Raw genomic sequence first — 19671 nt, forward strand, 5'->3', positions numbered from 1 at the left:
TGACCTAATACTTTTGTAAAAGTATAAAAGAAAACCTGATGCTTAAAATAAACACACAGTCCAAATGAGTGAGTGAAGTGAAGTGAAGTCGCTCAGTCGTGTCCGACTCTTTGCAATCCCATGAACTGTAGCCTGTCAGGCTCCTCTGTCCATGGGATTTTCCAGGCAAGAATACTGGAGTGGGTTGCCATTTCCTTCTCCAGGGGATCTTCCCAACCCAGGGATCAAACCCAGGTCTCCTGTATTGCAGGCAGACTCCTTACTGGCTGAGCCACAAGGGAAGTCAAATGAGTGAGAGGCTGCATCGTTCACCAACCCCGTTCATCCCTTCAGGGCATTTCCCTGGCTGCCGGAGCTGGACTCCGGCAGTTTACCCAATTGACTAACATCAAAATCCACGTCTTAAAACTAATTTGAAAGAGGAACTCATCTGTTGATACACTTACGGAATTCCAAGATTGCTCATTTGCACCAGTCTCCGGAATGCTCTCTTTCACACCTTCCTCTATGGCTGGTGTGGGTTCAACACTGTTGCTGGGAAGAGCAGACAGCTGACTGAGGAATCTCTGATAGTGGGATCGCGCTGTTTTAGTTTCCCAGTTGTATGAACGTGAAGGTCGGTCTAACTCAGGTATTTGTTTTTCCTTATGGATCAAATCTTGTTGACACTTATCCCAAATTTTCTGTCCATCTTTTGGTCCTTCAGAGCGAAAAGTGTTGTCTCTCTCAAAGTTTTTGACTAGGATAGCTTCATCCTTATCCTAAATATACCAACACACGTGTTAAACTTCTCATTTGGAATTTAATATCGAGACATCTATTTCGGCCCCTTTGAAATATAAGTATAGTCATAATACAGAACTTGAGGAGAAAAGGCTCTCTATAGAAACAAAGAGTTACAGAGTTATAAGAGAGACAAGAGCATACTCACAAGAGTAAACTAGAACATCAAGAGGTATTAAAATACCTCTTGGGGGGCATGTGGGAAGGGCAAAAAAAAGTGATGTTATGGAGAAAGTATTTTGAGAACACAGGAAGTTTAACTTAGAGAAATGGCTAACCAACTGCTCCAGTTTTTGAAGGAACTGTTTACAGAGTATTTTGAGGTAATAAATGTAGAAGGAATGATAGTATTTCACAGCTCAGCATTTTGGTTCTCCTAACAACTGACTCAGTCAAGGATCATCAATGAATGCTAAGACTAAGTGAAAAGTTGGCAGGGAAATGGATATTTTCATAAAGACTTAATTATGATTATAGAACATCATTTAATAGTAACAGCTTTGATAATGTAAAAGCATAAATAAGTCACATTTCTTTCCCCCAACCTTTCCCTTGTAAGCACCCTGCTTTCATTGTAAACAGAAAAAAATAAGATAACACAATACTACTCCTTCACCCTACCTCTCCCAGGAAGAGTCTGCCTTTATAAATTCTTCTTTTCACCTTCAATTCTGAAAACTGAGTAAATAAGTTTACTTTCTGGACTTATTGTCCTGTGAAACTAGGAGATAGAAGGGGAGCTAGAGTTGTTGAAGTAATGATGGGTTTGTCTCACTAAAAGCCCAGGGGGGAGGGGTGAAAGAGGTAGAATAAAAGAGCAGTGGAAGAAAAGGTCAGAGCTACACAGACTGGTGTGGGAGAGTTTTTCAGAGATATGACAGAAAAGTGAAAAACATAGAAAGTGCTACTGTGAATTACTTGAAAGAGGTAATTAAAAATTGGAATTACTTTAAACTCTGAAAGTGGTTGCTGAATTTTTTAAGTGGAACCCCTCACATTAATTGGATCATGATGGACTTATTTTACATTCAGAATATTATAAACCTGGAGAAGGGCATGGCAACCAACTCCAGTATTCTTGCCTCGAAAATTACATAGACAGGAGCCCGGCGGGCTACGGCCCATGGGGTTGCAAAGAATCAGACATGACTGAAGCAACTTAGCATGCATATAATAAACAATTAAAGTCTATGGATTTCAGAATAAACTTTTACCACTTCCTTGACAGTAATTCATCTCCCATTCTCCTTCAACGTTCCTCCATAAAACTTCTATTCATCTTGTGAATTGCTATCTACTAGGGACCAGGCTAACCTCTTCCTTCTAAACCCAACTCATGCATACATCTAGATTTTAATATCCAGTATAGATGATACACCAGTTTAGTTTTGTGACCCTTGTGCCTCAGTTTCAATGACTTTCTTCTACACCCCTATTCAATCTTTATACCCAAATCCAAAAACCCAGATTTTGTCAGTAGCAGGAACTACCCCATACCAGAAATTTAAAACTTCAATATTTCACTCTCTAACCACCACCTCCTCCCAGTTCTCTCACAGCTCCATTCCCTCTAACCTCCTCTTTAGTATCACAGAGACCTTCAGATCTGCCTTCCACTTTCTCTCCATACTTCAGAAATGCTTTCAGTTCACTGTGCCGTACTGCTTCCTTTTATCCTCCACAAGAAGAGGACCAACAAACCACTCAACATTTGCCAATTATCTCCTGGAATAACATAAAGTAACACAAGTCCTTTTTCTTCAAAAATCAGCCAAAATTTGTTCTCACCTTTGTCATGAAACTATCCAAGGAATCTTCTTGTTCTTTCATATTCATATAAGGGGTGAATCTGTTAGCACCTGCTAACTTTTTCTCCAAAAGGTCTGCTTTTCGCTCTGCTCTTTTTCTTTCAATCAGGTGTACTCTGTGTAAGATATTGGTAGGTAACAATATCATGAAACCAACTTTTCAAACTTCAAATAATAACAAGAAATATCCCCATTTAAAATAAATTAAATATGTGTATCAAGTAAAAATGTATTCCTTATGAAAAGAGCTGTGCTAGTTCCCGGATTATTTCTAGGAAGAGATGAGAAATGGCAGAGAAATGGAGAGAATGATTCAATGTTAAGTCTGTAGTAGTTCCCCTGGGAGAAATCAATTTTGAAACCACTCTTTTTCAAGAGGAAATTTGAGTATCAATACGTCTCTGCTACTATGATAATATTGTGATGATCAGGAGGTTCCACACGGGTACAAGTACCATGGGCCTGTATTTGCAAATTCCACATCCATGGATTCAAGCAGCCATGGATTGAAACTATTCAAAAAAATTTTTTTCAGAAAGTTCCAAAAGGCAAAACTTAAATTTGTCTTACACCAGCAACCACTTACATAGGATTAGCTATTACAAGTAATCTAGAGTTGATTTAAAGTACACAAGAGATGTGCATAGGTTATATGCAAATACTGTACTACTTTATATAAGGGATTTAGCATGTGCAGATTTTGGTACTCTCAGGGGTCCTAGAACCATCCCCTGCAGGCTATGAGGCACAAGGGATGAAGGACAACTGTATTCCCATTTTAGTAACACCTGCACGGGCTCTTCAACTGAATCCCTGAATAGAGTTTCAAGAAAGGTAAAGGAATTAGAAATGGTACAATAGAAAACAGCATATGTAAAAACTTGTTTTATTATCAAATACAAACAACTAATTATTTGGTTCTTGTTTTCATTAACAATTGATAGGTTTGGTAATATTTTCTACCTTGAAGCTAAGTTAAAGTTTCAGTCCACCTTCCATGTTTGTTATATTCTTTTCTATCAAAGATTTGCATCCTATAGAATTAGAGAATATAGGTCAGTTCAAATAAAATATCTGAATTATCTAAGAGAAAATATAATTCAATAAAATTATATTGGAGACATGTAGGTCACACTGTAGAATTGAGACATGTAGAAGTGAGTCATTGAGAATGACTCAAAAGGTCATTCCTTGTAATTATAGCCTTAGAATGAGAGTAGACACAGAATGAGATAGAAACTTTAAAAAATACTTCCCAAGAATTTTTGAAACCTGATGAAAAACATCAATTGATAGATTAAGTAAGTTCTGCAAATCCAAAGTAGGATAGATACAAAGGCGGCCACACCAAGACACATCATCAAATTTCTACCAATTAAAAGTCAGAGAAAAAGCGTATATTACCTTCTAGCATATAGCTGTAAGATTGAACACTGGCTTTTCAAAGAGAAACTATGTAAGTCAGGAGATAACTGAAGAACACTTTAGAATGCAGAAAGAAAAAATACTGGAAACCTAGAGCTCTATACTCAGTAAAAAAAAAAAAAAAAACCCTTTCAGAAGGAAAAATGGAAAAATTCATCCTTAGAAGAACTGCATTAAATTGCAGAAAAATTACAGGCAATTTTTCAGGATAAAGGAAAACGATCCCTGGTGGCTACACAGAACTGTAGAAAGGAATGAAGAGCACCAGGAGTGAGTGTGTGGGTCAACAGAAATTAATAATGAAAATTAATATCTTATGAGATTTATAACATTTGGAAAAGTAAAATGTATCATAACAATAGTACAGGAGCATAAGATGGGTAAGTAGAGTTACACTATTATAAGATTTCTATTTTCGGATAACATAACAGCACTAATCTAGACTTTAATTGTAATCACAAGGTCTAAGGTAAAAAGTTATGATAATTTAAAAGATATTTTAAAATAACACAGGAGAAAAATAGTAATAAAAATTTGATTAAAAGAAAGTGGTGGGGACTTCCCTGGTGGTCCAGTGGTTGAGAATCCACCTGCCAATTCAGGGGACATGGGTTCGACCTCTGGTCTGAGAAGATTCCATTTGCCATGGGGCAACTAAGCCTGTGTGCCACAACAACCAAGCCCATAAGCCACAACTATTGAAGCCCACACACCTACAGCCCATGCTCCACAACAAGAAAAGACACCACAATGAGAAGCCCACATCGCAACTAGAGAGTAGCCTCTGCTCACTGCAACTAGAGTAAGCCTGCACACAGCAATGAAGAACCAGCCAGCCAAAAATAAATGAATAAATGAATTAGTCAAAATGGATCAATGATAAAATTTTAAGTATTAAAACAGTAACTATTAAAATTAAACATACGTGTAAATCTTTGTGATACTAGATTAGGTTTCTTTGCTATAAAACCAAAGACACAAAATGACAAAAGAAAAAAAAAGGTAAGCTTCATTAAAAATTTTTAGAAAACAGCCTGGAAGTCGCTCAGAAGTAACCTGAAAAAGTTAAACATAGAGTTACTTTACAACCCGCAATTCTACTCCTAAGGCATTTAACTAAGAGAAATAAAACTTACAGTCATATAAAAGTTCACACAACAATGTACTTAGCAGCTCACTCATAAAGTCCCTTGCAAATGAAGCAACTCAATGTTCATCAACTGATGAATGGACAAACAAAATGTGGTATAACCTTATAACGGAATATTATTCAGGCATAAAAAAAAAGTACTGATTCAGGCTCAACATTGATGTATCTTGAAAACACCGTGCTAAATTAAAGAAGTTAGACACAGAGGCCGTATATTGTAACATTTCATTCATATGAAATGTCCAGAAAAGGCAAGCCCATAGAGAAAGACAGTGGACTGCTGGTTGTCAGAAACTGGAGAGAGTGGATTGGGGAGTAACTACTAGAAGACATGGATTTTTTTAGGGGTTGATGGAAGTGTTCTAGAATTAGAGTGTGGTGATGCTTGTACAACCTTGTGAATATACTAAAAACTGCTAAATTGTATGCTGCAAAAGGGTGAATTTTAATGGAATGGAAATTACATCTCAATTAAAAATTTAATTTTGAGTCAGATATGTTAAATTTTGTTAGATTTAAATTCTGTGATCAGTCAGGAATATGAAGTTCATATAATATTTGCAAGCTTATGAAAAATGAATGACATTTTTGAAAACAAACTAGAAAATTCCCTACCTTAGAAGATTTTCTAGTTCTGTAATTCTTTCAGTTAGATCCCAGTTGCCTCTTTCAAGACTCTGAATACTGGTGTTTTTCAAAGATTTAATTCTGGTTAGAGAAGCAATAAGTTCCTCTAAGCCCTTGATATCGTCTTTCAGGGACATTATCTGGAATGACTGTTGCACATTATTTTCTTTGTAAGTTTCTAGCTCACTCTTCGTCTCTTGCAATGAAGTTTCTTTTATGAAAAGTTTGTTTCGAAGATTTCTTAGCTAATGAGAAAAGGAAAGTGTTATTTTAAAGCCATATATAATTTTGGTTTTAGAAAAACCATGATTTTAAATCATTATGAGCATTTAAATTATACATTATACAATAAAATGAGGATTTTTGAATCTCCTAACAGTATATTCCAATATTAAACACACTTAAAAAATCTTATCAGGGCTTCCCTGGTGGTCCAGTGGTTAAGAATCTGTCTTGCAGATGGGTTTGATCCCTGGTCTGAGAAGATCCCCAAAATGCTGCAAGGCAACAAAGCCTGTGAGCCACAACTAGAGAAAGCCTGTGCGCAGCAACAAAAGACCCAGCACTGCCAAAAATAAAGAAATAAATTTTTAAAAATCATATCAAATTGACACAAAGGATTTGAAATAAGTAATTTTATTCTTATCAGCATTAAACTTCTAGTTCCCAAGGGGTAAGGAGGAGAGGGATAAATTGGGAGACTGAATTTGACATATACACACTACTATACATAAAATAGATAATAAGAACCTACTGTATAGCACAGGGACCTCTAATCAATATTCTATAATGACCTATATAAGGAAAATAATCTAAAAAAGAGTAGATACATGTATAACGGATCCACTTTGCTGTACACCTGAAACTAACCCAACATTGTAAAGTAACTATACTCCAATAAAATTTTTAAAAAAGATAGTTTGATACATGTAGTGGAGTATTTAGGAAAGTCTGAAAAAATTACAGCTTGTATAATGAAAAACTGTGATTGAGAAATAGTTTGATTAAAAAGTCATGACTTTTCTGGTGAATGATGCGGACAACGGGGGAGCCTTTCCATGTATGGAGATAGGAGTGTGTGGAAAAGGAGACTTCTGTATCTCTTAATTTGGTTGTAAACCTAAAACTCCTGTAAAATACTGACTTCTTTACAAGCTTTAATAAACTTTTAAAAAGTAGTAATTAGCCCCCAACTAAAATAAATAAATTTATTAAAAAAAAAAAAAACTTTTAAAAAGTAAAAAAAAAAAAAAGTCATGATTTTATGAATTACAAAAGAAAACAAAAACACCACTCTTGCATTACAGGCATACCTCAGAGATATGGCTCACCACTGATCCATGGAGATTGTATTAGCAGGCATGAAAACAAATTCAACCTCCTTGTACATCTCCATCAGAGCTCTTGGGTGACCAAGAGCAATAATATTTTGAAATGACTCTTTTTTTTCTCAACAGTAAAACTCAACAGCAGGTTTAAAATACTCAGTTACCCCATGTTATAAACAAATGTGCTGTCATCCAGGCTTTGTTGTTCAATTTACAGAGCACAAGCAAAGTAGATTTAGAATAATTCTCAAAGGTTCTAAGACTGGGATTGATCACTGGCTTCAAATGAAAGTCACCAGCTGCATTAGCCTCTAACGAGAGAGTCAGCCTGTCCTTTGAAGCTTTAAAGCCGGGCATCAACTTCTCATCTCTGGCTATGAAGGCCCTAGACGGCATCTTCTTCCAACAAGAGGCTGTTTTGTCTACACTGAAAATTTGTTGTTTAGTGTGGTCACCTTCATCTTGATCTTAGCCAGATCGTCTGGATCTTATTGCAGCTACTATGTCAGCACTTGCTGCTTTACCTTGTACTTTTACATAATGGGAACAGCTTTTTCCTTAAACCTTATGAACCAACCTTTCAACTTTTCTTCTGCAGCTTCCTGACTTCTCTCAGCCTTCCTAGAACTGAAGAGAGTTGGGCCTCACTCTGAATTAGGCTCTGGTTTAAGGGAATGCTGGGGCTGGTTTGATCTCTCTCCAGATCACAAGGACTTTATCCTTATCAGCAATAAAACTGTTTCACTTTCTTATCGTTTGTGTGTTTACCGGAATAGGTCTTTTAATTTCTTTCAGGAACTATTCCTTTGCATTCACAGCTAAGCTGACAGTTTCGGGGGCAAGAGGCCTAGCTTTCAACCTATCTCGGGTTTTGACTTGCTTTCTTCACTGAGCTTAGTCATTTCTAGCTTTTGATTTAAAGTGAGAGATGTGCAACTCCTCCTTCCACTTTAACACTTACATGTCACTGTAAGGTTATAAATTGGCCTAATTTTAATATTGTCGTGTCTCAGGGAATAGGGAGGCTGGAGGAGAGGGAGAGATGGGGAATGGCAGGTAAATGGAGCAGTCAAAACTCCCGATATTTACCAGCTAAGCTCACTATCTTATATGGGTACAGTTCATGATGCCCCAACGGAGAAGGCGATGACACCCCACTCCAGTACTCTTGCCTGCAAAATCCCATGGATGGAGGAGCCTGGTGGGCTGCAGTCCATGGGGTCACTAAGAGTTGGAAACGACTTAGCGACTTCACTTTCACTTTTCACTTTCATGCATTGGAGAAGGAAATGGCAACCCACTCCAGTGTTCTTACCTGGAGAATCCCAGGGACGGGGGAGCCTGGTGGGCTGCCGTCTATGGGGTCGCACAGAGTCGGACACGACTGAAGCGACTTAGCAGCAGCAGCAGTAGCAGCATGATGCCCCAAAACAATTACAATAGTAACATCAGAAATCACTGATTACAGCTCACCACAACAAATATAACAATGAAAAAGTCTGAAATATTGCAGTAGTTACCAAAATGTGACACAGAGGCACAAAGTGAGCAGATGCTGGTGGAAAAAGAATGCTGACAGATCTGCTCAATGCAAGGTTGCCACAGACCTTCGACTTACAAAAAACACAGAATCTGTGAGGTAAAATAAAGTGGAACACAATAAAAGAGGTCTGCCTGTTATCGTTTATGTTAAAGAATCCAAATTTTTTAATAGCTTGATGTTGGATTTGGACATAATCAAACCTGAAATATATTCAGAACTTAACTAAATTTAGGTGCCCCAAAACTCAGATACAGCTTGTGGATAAAAACTGTCAACAAAGGATTTATATCTAGAATATATTAATAGAGTTATATTAATATAGAATAGAATATATTAATAGAGTTCTTTAGAACTCTAAATTCTCAGAAAACAATCTGATTTAAAAAATGGGCAAAAGACTTGAACAGAAATTTTACCAGAAAGGATATACGGATGGCAAACAAGCACATAAAAATAGATTCAACATCACCAGCCGTTAAGGATATGCAAATTAAAGCCACTGTGGGATAACACTCCCTATGTATTAATATTAAAATATATAAAATACAAAACAGGGACAACATCAGATCCTGGTGAGGATGCAAAGAAACTGGATCACTCATATGTTGCTGGTAGGAAAATAGAATGGTTCAGATACTCTGGAAAATTGTTTGACAGTTTCTTATAAAATTAAATATGCAAATACCATATGACCCAGCTATTGTATTTTGGGGCACTTATCCCAGAGAAATGAAAAATTATGTTCACACAAAAATCTGTACATGAATGTTCATAGCAACTTTACTTTTGATAGCTAAAAAACTGGAAGTTATCTAGGTATTTGTCAACAAATGAATGGTTAAACAAACTGTAGTATATACATACCACAATCTCAGCAATAAAAAGAACAAAACTATTGATAAAACAGCTTGAACAAATCTCCAGGAAATTATGCTAAGTGAAACAAGCCAATCTAAAAAGATTGTATAGGCATGATTCTATTTGCAAAACATTTAAAAAACAGCTTTATTGGGGTATAATTCATAGATTTATCCATTTAAAATACATAGCTGAGGGACTTCCCTGGTGGTCCAGTGGTTAAGAATTTGCCTTCTGGTTCGAGGGACACGGGTTTGATCCCCAGCCAAGGAACTAAGATCCCACATGCTGCGGGGCTACTGAGGCCATGCACCTCAACTGGAGCCACAACTAAGACCTGATGCAGCCAAATAAATAAATAAATAAAAATAAAATACACAGCTGAATGGTTTTTGGTATATTCATAGAGTTGTGTAGCCATATTGAACTTTCTTTTTTTTACTTTTTAAATTGAGATATAATCCACACACTGTAAAATTCATCCTTTATAGTATACAATTCAGTTTTTACTATATTCACAGTTGTGCAACCGTCACTGTGATCTAATTCCAAAACATTTTCATTATCCCTTAAAGAAATCCCATACCCACTAGTAGTTACCTCCAACCTAGTCCTTGGAAACTACTAATCTGTTCTCTGTTTCTATGGATTTGCCTATTCTGGACATTTTATATAAAGGGAATCACATAATATGCTGTCTCTTGTGACTGGCTTTTTTTCACTTAGCATAGTGTTTTCAAGGTTCATCCATGTTGGAGCATCAATTAGTACTTCATCCCTTTTCATGGCTAAATAATATTCTACTGTATGGATATACCACATTTTGCATATTTACTCATCAGTGGATATTTGTGTTATGTCTACTTTTGGGCTTTACATAAAATGCTATAATGAACATTCATTTACAAGTTTTTATGTGAATATATTTCTAATTCTCTTGTGTTTCTACCTAGGAGCATGACTGTTGAGTCACATGGTAACTCTATATTTAGCTTTTCAGTATATAACTTTTTTTCCAGTATATAACATTTTTGAAATGACAGCATTTTAGAAATGGTGAAGAGATAAGTGGTTGCCAGGAGTTGGGATGGGAAGTAAGTAGATGTGCATATCAAATGGCAATGAGAAGGATCTTTGTGCTGTTAAAACTAATTGTTCAGTATTTTGACTGACTGTTCAGAACATAATACACACAAATGAGTACAAGTAAAACTGGGGAAACCTGAATAATACTGGTGGATTGTACTGCATCAATGTCAATATTTAGGCTCTTACATTTACAGTTTTGCAAAATTTGGGAGAAATTGTGCAAAGTTTACAATGAATATCTCTGTATTATTTCTTAACATTGCAAATGAATATATAATTATCTCAATAAAAAGTTCAACTAAAATTAATAATAACTGGTTCTCATGATTTTTACTTTAGCTGCAAAATTTATATTGCTTCCATTCACCCCCTCCAGAACTGGTGCATTTACCAGGTTTCTATTATTTGCCTTGTTACTACACTAAGGGAAGCAAAATATCTGCAAAAAACAGTCATATTGCCCTCACAAATAGAAGTTTCCTTGAAAATCAAATTAAAAATACTGGCAAAACACATTAATTATATCTTAAATTTAAGACAGTAGGCCTTATTATACATATTATCAGTAATTTTTTTAACAAGTTAAGACTTTTTTTTTCCCTTGGATGAGCCTCATGGCTCTTGGGATCTTAGTTCTGAGACCAGGGATCTAACCCAGGCCTCCTGCAGTGGGAGTGCCAAGTCCTAACCACTGGACCACCAGGGAATTCCCTGTTTAACTTTTATTACTACAGCAGTCTACCTAGCACTATGCAAGAGTTTTAGCTCAATATTGTATTGCCTAAACTAGACAATCCAATCATCAACCAAATTCTTTAATATTTATCCCATCTGTATCTGGCTTTTCCTAAATATAGTTTTTTGCACCTGTTTCTCCATTATTGGACAGAAACACATGGTAATTATTTTTGTATGTCCCACAAAGAGATAATTATAACAAAAAGACTTAAATGTATGCATGAAGAGAAAAACTGTCTCATCAAGATGATCGTGTTACTATAGGATTAAATAATAGGTTTTGGGAAAGGGAACAATGACTCAAGCTGAAGGTATTCTATTGTTAACAATAGACTTTTTTAAAATTTGTTTTTTATTTATTTTATTTTTTGAAGGTTTTTTTTTTTTCCATTTTATTTTGGCAGCACAACTTGTAGGATTTTAGTTCCCTGACCAGGGACTGAACTCAGACCCTTGGCAAGAGAGTATGGAGTACTAACCACTGGACCACCATGGAATTGTGTTTTTTTTTTTAAAAAAAAAAAAAGCTTGGAGTTAAATTGTCACTGATTTTTATTAAATTTAGAAAATGCCAGTGTGAGCTATGAAATACTTTTTCATGTATATAGTCTCTAAAATCAATTCACGAGACCTTGTAGAACCTTTTAGATATCTGTTTTGACAAACAAAATATATGTATAGGTACCAAATGCTTTGTGTACATGTAAAAAATTGCTTTTAAGAAGTACTTGGAAATTCTATATGAATAGAATTCATTCTATGTGAATAGCTTACGTATTTTCTTTAAATCTGTTTAAAGGTTTTCTTGAATTAGACATAGACATAAACCCAAGGACACAGAAAACAGATGACCATCTACAAGCCCACGGGAGAGGCCTCAGATGAAACTAACCATCTCACCATGAAAAAAAAAAGTAATTATGTGAGGTGATGAATGTTATTAACCAACCTCATTGTGGTAATCATTTCACAACACATATGTACATCAAATCACCACACTGTATATCTTAAATTTACACAATGTTATGTCAGTTATATGGCAATAAAGGTGGAGAAAACATTAAAAAGAAGAAACTAGCCCTGTTGACACCTTATATTGGACTTCTCGCCTCCAGAATTGTGAAAAAGTAAATTTCTGTTAACTAAGCTAGCCAGTCCATGGCACTTTATTATGGCAGCCCAAGCAAACCAATATAGAAGCGACTGAGAGCTACTTATTCAAAAGGCATTATTCAATGTCCCACAATAACAGCACTCAGAGCATTTTACCTAAAGGTAACCATAGAGGCAATACAGACTCGCAGCCACATTATGTTACCTTTAACAATGAGTTCAGCTAAAAAATTCCTACAAGTATCCTTTAGTTCACTGCAGGGTATTAAATGTATCAAAGTCAAGGTACTTCTTACAAATGTGGTTTCTTTTTCATCTGTTGATACTACTCAGATGTTTCATCAAGTATTTAATAAGATTAGTAGATATTTGCCATTTAGCACTTTACTGAAAGTGAGAACTCATCCTTTCCATCGAAAAAATACTTAATACATGTAACTATTATCTTCCCAGGTGGCGCAGTGGTAAAGAATCTGCCTGCCAGTGCAGGAGACATAAGAGACACGGGTTCAATCCCTGGGTTGGGAAGATCCCCTGGAGTAGAAAATGGCACCCCACTTCAGTATTCTTGTCTAGGAAGTTCCATGGACAGAGAAGCCTAATGGTGTACAGCCCATGGGGTCACAAAGAGTCAGACACAATTGAGCATGCACATGCAAATTATTATTATGTACATTTTGAGCATGGCAGTTCCTACATTATTCAGTAGTCACTCAAAAGCAGCAATATGTATCATCTCCAAAGAGATTTCTCTGGCAAAAGATAGATTTGGATCTACATTAGTGCCCTTCAGTGATAAGAGGGTTCAGTATTGAGGGGAAAAAAGCAAACCTGAGTTTAGATAATACTTGGAGACTTTTATCAGAATGTTTCTCTCCCTACAGAGGATATAACTTCCCATGGTGTTTTATTTTCAAGAAATCCATATACCTCAGCTAAAAGATTCTTGTTTTTCACCAACAAACCAGCAAGGTCAGGATACACTGAATCAGCTGCCCTTTTGTTGCACTTGACTGGGTTCCTGGTGGGAACCACTTCAACAAGTGGATTAAGACAAGCCTGCAAAAAGAAATTTCGAATTAATCAGCTAAACATGTACCCTATAATAAAAATTGCACTGTTTTAGCCCACAAACTCAAATAAGTAACTCTAAAATACAACTTTAAAATATTCATTTTGAGGTGGTATCCTAACAAATGAAACAGGTCTCAAAAAGTAGCAAGTAACATGTTAACTTAAAAGTCTACCTTACATTTCTCTAAAAATTCTTAGCTAACAATTCATAATACCAGTGATGAGTAAATGCAGCACATCTAATAAACATAATTTCTGAGAGTATAGGAAAGAAAATGCACATAAAATGTCAGAAAATTTTAATTCACACATAATAAAGCCTTTACAGAACCTTAAACTATTATAAGGTCACTGGTGAAAGATTTACCAGTATTTGTTTTATTTTTATTACAAGTAAATTCCTATGCTTATATCTTATACAAATTTATTTTTTTAAAAAATCTGATATCACTAAATCAACATCAATTTTGTGTTTCTTTCACACTTTACTGAGAGTAAAAACTAGGGACATTTATCTTCTCCTCTTACCAAAAGAGTATATATAATGTTCTAAATTTAATTAGCATAACTGGTTAAGAACAAAGTTTATATGATTCAAATGAAACCAAGAAAAATATATTAATCTAAATCCCTAAAAAATGTATAAATGTATCACATGGTACTTACTGTATTAAAGGAACAAAATGCATTTTTCTAAAGTTATCAGGTTTTAAAATTTTATTCTTACCAAGATACTAGGAATGCAGATCTGCAAAAGAGAATATAAAATGACTATATTTAAATGTTTAAAAAAAATAAAGTGAAAATATGAGTAAGTCACAAGATACCACAAAGAATTAACACTGGAAAACATTTTGGAAAAACAACTTTTTGAAATAAAAAGTATAATAACATAAATTTGAAAACTAAATGAACACATTAAAAAGCAAATTAGACATAGCTGAGGAATGAGTGAAGTCAAATATGAAGGAAATTTTCAAGCATACAGAAACAAATGGTGAAAGAGAGTTTAAGGTAGAGAGATTAAAATGAAAAGGTCTCTCATATGTCTGTTTGGAGTCCAAGAAGGCTATATTCTATAGAATGATGAAGAGGCAATATTTGAAGAAATAATTCTTTGATAATTTAACAGAATTGTTGAAAGATACTAATCTAAGTGGTCCAGCAAGTCCCAAGAAAAGTAAATCAAAAAAATTTCTTTACCAACACACTCCTAATGAAACTACAGAACATCAAAAAAATGGATCTGAAAAGCAAATAGAAAGGACATAATTACAAAGAAATAGCAATTAGGTGAGCAACTTCTCAACAGCAACAGAAGCTGAGAAACAGCAAAATGACATCTGTAATGTATTAAGAAAAATATATCATCTTTCACTGAGTGTGAGAGGCATAGATTTTCACATCTCAGCAACTGGGCTGCATCTTAAAATTTCCGCTAATTCACATATGGCTTGGTTAGCCAAAAGCACACTTTCAAATTTCAAAATAGTGGCTAAGACAGGACTACTTGTTCAAATCAAAGATATAAGGTAAGTGCCAACCAGAATTTCTACGTAAATTATGTTCCAAGATTAAGAGTAAAATAAACACATTTTAGACAAACAAAAATTGAATTTACCACCAATAGGCCCTCACTTAAAGAGAATTTTAAAGAAAGAAAATGAACTCACAAAGTCTGAGATACAAGAAAGAAAAGTGAATAAAAAATAACAGTAAATATTATGTGGGCATAATTACATAAACATTAATTTTAAAACTGTGATTTATGGGGTTGAAAATGAAGAATAGAACCAGTGCAGGACAAAATAAAAGCATATAGACTGAGAGGAGAAAAACAGTTTAAAGCATTATAAAATATTCAGATTTCTCAAGAGTAACCATAAAAACTTCTGTTAACTTTGCTGAGTATGTATTTTTAAATAACTAATATACTATTAAAACAATGGTCATACAGCATATAACTTCTAAACTTGTAGAAGAAAAAAATATATAATGAGAAAAAAAGAAATAAATGCAATACAACAAAACAAAAACAATCAGTTTGGGGTATGACAGAAGGAGAGAAGAGGAAACAAAAATAATAGGACAAATAGATTACACATACGATAATAGAAAGACACCCAAATAATCAATAATATCAATAAATGTAAATGGACTAAACTTTCCAGTTAAAAGCAAAGATTATCAATGTTACTTGAAAAAGCAAAAACCGAAAACAACCCACATTTCAAGTAAGAGTTTAATGGGTAATTTATGGTATATTCATACGATAGAATCATTACTGAATAACTGCACACAGAGTGACATAAATCTCATGAAGTGAAAGAAGTAACAAAAAGACAAAAATAGTATAATTACATTCAGTAAACTTTATTAGGGATTCTTATGTAAGTGCCAAAACCAGGAAGAAAAGCAAGAGAATGATTGACACAAAACTCAACATACCCACTATTTTTAAGCGTAGGTAGGAATAAAGGGATTCAGTTAGTAAGGGGCAAAGAGGAAGCTTCTAAGGTATTGGAGTGTTTTAAGATATTGGGTGGTGGGTTTATAGTATTTGTTTTATTACCTAACCTGTGCATATACATTTTATAGTTCTTTTCTATGTATGACATATTTTTAAAAATCCATTTACAAAACTACATATTTTTAAAAGATGCATATATATCCAAAGACATACATCAAATATATTAGATGAGACAGAAATGGAGACGGAGAAAAAGTAAAGCGAGAGAAGCCCTGTACAGAAAGATGATATTGTACCACAAACTAAGCATGATTAACTTGACAATGTACCTGAGATATAAAACAGAAGAGCAAATTGATTAAAATGTGCTAAATTCTTAATACATCACAATATTGCTAAGATTTCAAACACCAATAATAAAAAGAAAGAACAGTAAGCATTATGTTCAAGTAAGCTTTTAATTTATAAAAATAAGAAATATTCAACCTGAAATTAATTTTCATAGACAAGTTCTTTCAAATTCTTTTATTTCATAGTTTAGAAGAAATGAACAAGGAGGGACGCTGTATATGAAGCTCGCTGAAGCTTGCTTATACAATAAAAAATTATAATGTATAAAAATTGATACATTAATACAATTTGTAATGGAATTCTATGCAGGAATTATCATGCACAGACTAAATTTATATGAATCCAAAAAAACTACTCTCAAAAACATAAATCTATTTTCAGGGCAGGAATAGAGACACAGACATAGAAGACAGACGCATGGACACGGGCAGAGCAGGGGATGAATTGAGAGACTGGGATTGACATTATGTGCACAGCTATGTATAAAGTAAATAGCTAGTGGGAACCTACGGTATAGCACAGTGAGCTAAGCTTGGGTGCTCTGTGTGGTGACTTAGATGAATGGGATGGCTGGAGCAGAAGGTGCAAGGAAGGTCCAAGACGGAGGGGATATACGAATATGTATAGCTGATTCACTTCATTATACAAGGAAACTAACACAGCATCATAAAACAGCTATACTCCAAGTTTTTTTTAAAAGTCCATTAAATAAAACAAAAAAAGACCACCAAAAAACAAACAAACAGAAAATACCCATACAAGGCTGAGCGCCAAAGAATTGATGCTTTTGAACTGTGGTGTTGCAGAAGACTCTTGAGAGTCCCTTGGACTGCAAGGAGATCCAACCAGCCCATCCTAAAGGAAATCAACCCAGAATATTCATTGGAAGGACTGATAAAAGCTGAAGCTCCAATACTTCAGTCACCTTATGCGAAGAGCTAACTCACTGGAAAAGACCCTAATGCTGGGAAAGATTGAAGGCAGGAGGACAAAAGGACGTTAAAGGATGGCAGAGGATGAGACAGTTGGATGGCATCACCAACTCAATGGACATGAGTTTGAGCAAGCCCTGGGAGCTAGGGAAGGACAGGGAAGCCTAGCATGCTACAGTCCATGGGGTCACAAAGCGTTGGACACGACTGAGCAACTGAACAACAAAAAGACTGAGTGCAAATAGCAAGGTAGAAAGTTAGGTTTAGTAGAATATCATTAATATAAATTTTTTAAATGGCCAAAACAATATAAGAAGCATTCACATATATCTAAACATTAAAAACATGGACATAAAGGCTATACACTTACTTAAGAAATTATCTCTGAAAAGACAAAAAAAAAAAAAGGTCCAGGATGGTACAGCAGTACTTTCACATTGACTTGTAATAGTAGTTCCCTTAACACCCTCATCTCTCACCACCCCAGACCCTGAATCCACTCATTTCCCTTACCAAGATGACTAATGCTCAGCAGCAGAGGCCCCAGGACCTGCCCTAGAGCTAAGAGTGGCAAAGATTCTTACTGGCTGATGTCTGATTCTACTGTTAAATTTATTTATATTACCGACCCTGACAGGGGCTTCCCAGGTGGCGCTAGTGTAGAACGCGCTTGCCAATGCACAAGACTTAAGAGATGCAGGTTCGATCCCTGAGTTGGGAAGATCCCTTGGAGAAGGGCATGGCAACCCACTCCAGTATTCTTCCTGGAGAATCCCATAGACAGAGGAGCCTGGCATGCTACAGTCCATAGGGTGGCAAAGAGTTGGACACAACTGAAGTGACTCAGAATGCAAGCATGCATACAACCCAAGACTGGAGAAGGATGAGAGGTTACAAAATGGTCTTAAATTTTATCAGTGAAGTTTTACTTTCTTAAAAGAACTACTAAAGCAAATTTGGAGGGAAATGTCAAATTTAAGTACGCAATGTAGGTACCTGGTGTATTAGTCTCTATACTTTTCTGTAGGGCTTCCCAGGTGGCACTGGTTTCCCACGTAGCTCAGCTGGTAAAGATCCTGCCTGCAATGCAGGAGACCTGGGTTCGATCCCAGGGTTGGGAAGATCCCCTGGAGTAGGAAATGGCATGCTACTCCAGTGTCCTTGCTGGGAGAATCCCATGGACACAGAACCTGGCGGGCTACAGTCCATGGAATCACAAAGAGTCATACACAACTGAGCAACTAACACACACACACAGTCCCAAAGAAAACATACTATTTTTTTTTGTGAAAACATGCTATTTTTAAACTTACTTGTTGCAAACTCACACATTTTGTTTTATAATTGATTTAAAATCAAGTTCATAGTTAAATGAGGACATGCTGATAATAAAACAATTTTATTATTATAAACTTCATAATGTGACAATATTTAAATATATATTTTATGGTGTTAAAATTTGTGAAAAATGGTAAAACAATTTTTTATATTCCTAGAAGGATTTATGAGCATTTATGCACTTGAAAGAAGTTAGAGATTGTAGAACAATGTCCTTCTTCATTGTATCAGTTACTTCTTTTCCCCATCTTCATAGAGGTATAGTTGAAAATTAAAATTATATATAAAGTATGTGACAATGTTTTGATATTTGTATACATTGTGAAATAATCTTTACAATCAAGCTAATTAACATATCCATCACCTCACACAGTTACCATTTTTTCTTTTTTTTGTGATGAGAACATTTAAGATCTAAACTCTTAGCAGTTTCAAGTATACAATACAGTATTGTTAACTGTAGTCACATTGCTGAACATTAGATCTCCAGAACTTATTCATCTTGCATAACTAATGTACCCTTTGATCAATCAACATCTCATTTCCCTCTTCCCACCAACTCAGGAAATCACCATTCCACTCTCTGTTTCTATAAGTTTGTTTTTGATTTTACATATAAGTGAGATTATGTAGTATTAGTCTTGGTTCGGCTTATTTCACTAAGTATAATGTCCTGCAGGTTCATCTATGTTGTTGAAGATGGCAGGATTTCCTTTTTTTAAAGGCTGAAGAATATTCTTTTTAAAGAATACATATATCACATTTTCTTTATCCATTCATCTGTTGACTTTATTTAGTTTTAATGTAATACATTTCCTTTCCTAGGGAAGAAACTAGGCTAATTATTCTCATTTAAAGACAACAGGGGATGGAAATAAACCAGTCCCTTAAGCCCCCATCCTTACCCCACAGCTCAGACTTCATCTCCTAGGAGTTACAAGCTAACGAATAGATGGATCTGTCTAATGATCTTAAAAATATCACCTGACCCAAGAGGGTATTTAATTTCCAGAAAGAGTCTCATCAGGGTCCAGCCCTAATAAA

At 35.2% G+C, this 19671-nt stretch overlaps 1 protein-coding gene across 34 annotated transcripts in view; it reads right to left on the reverse strand.

Annotated features, from left to right (window-relative positions):
- Nucleotides 1-19671, reverse strand: part of LOC145513463 (coiled-coil domain-containing protein 170-like) — a 37097-nt gene that overhangs the window by 8991 nt on the left and 8435 nt on the right. For 14 of the 34 annotated variants that reach the window (XM_081509896.1, XM_081509891.1, XM_081509884.1 and 11 more), the window contains 4 exons: nt 13393-13521; nt 5782-6038; nt 2572-2707; nt 447-761 (listed from right to left, as the gene is read on the reverse strand). In XM_081509896.1, coding sequence (XP_081366022.1) covers nt 447-761; nt 2572-2707; nt 5782-6038; nt 13393-13521 — 837 coding nt within the window. Of the gene's footprint in view, nt 1-446; nt 762-1404; nt 1462-2571; nt 2708-5781; nt 6039-13392; nt 13522-14263; nt 14285-14739; nt 14783-19671 lie in introns of all 34 variants that reach the window. The other 20 variants (XM_081509907.1, XM_081509905.1, XM_081509901.1 and 17 more) reach the window with 4 other exon arrangements.

Source organism: Giraffa tippelskirchi, chromosome 7 (genome assembly GCF_054371585.1).
Source record: "Giraffa tippelskirchi isolate mGirTip1 chromosome 7, T2T-mGirTip1v1.2.pri, whole genome shotgun sequence".
NCBI classification, from domain to species: Eukaryota; Metazoa; Chordata; class Mammalia; order Artiodactyla; family Giraffidae; genus Giraffa; species Giraffa tippelskirchi.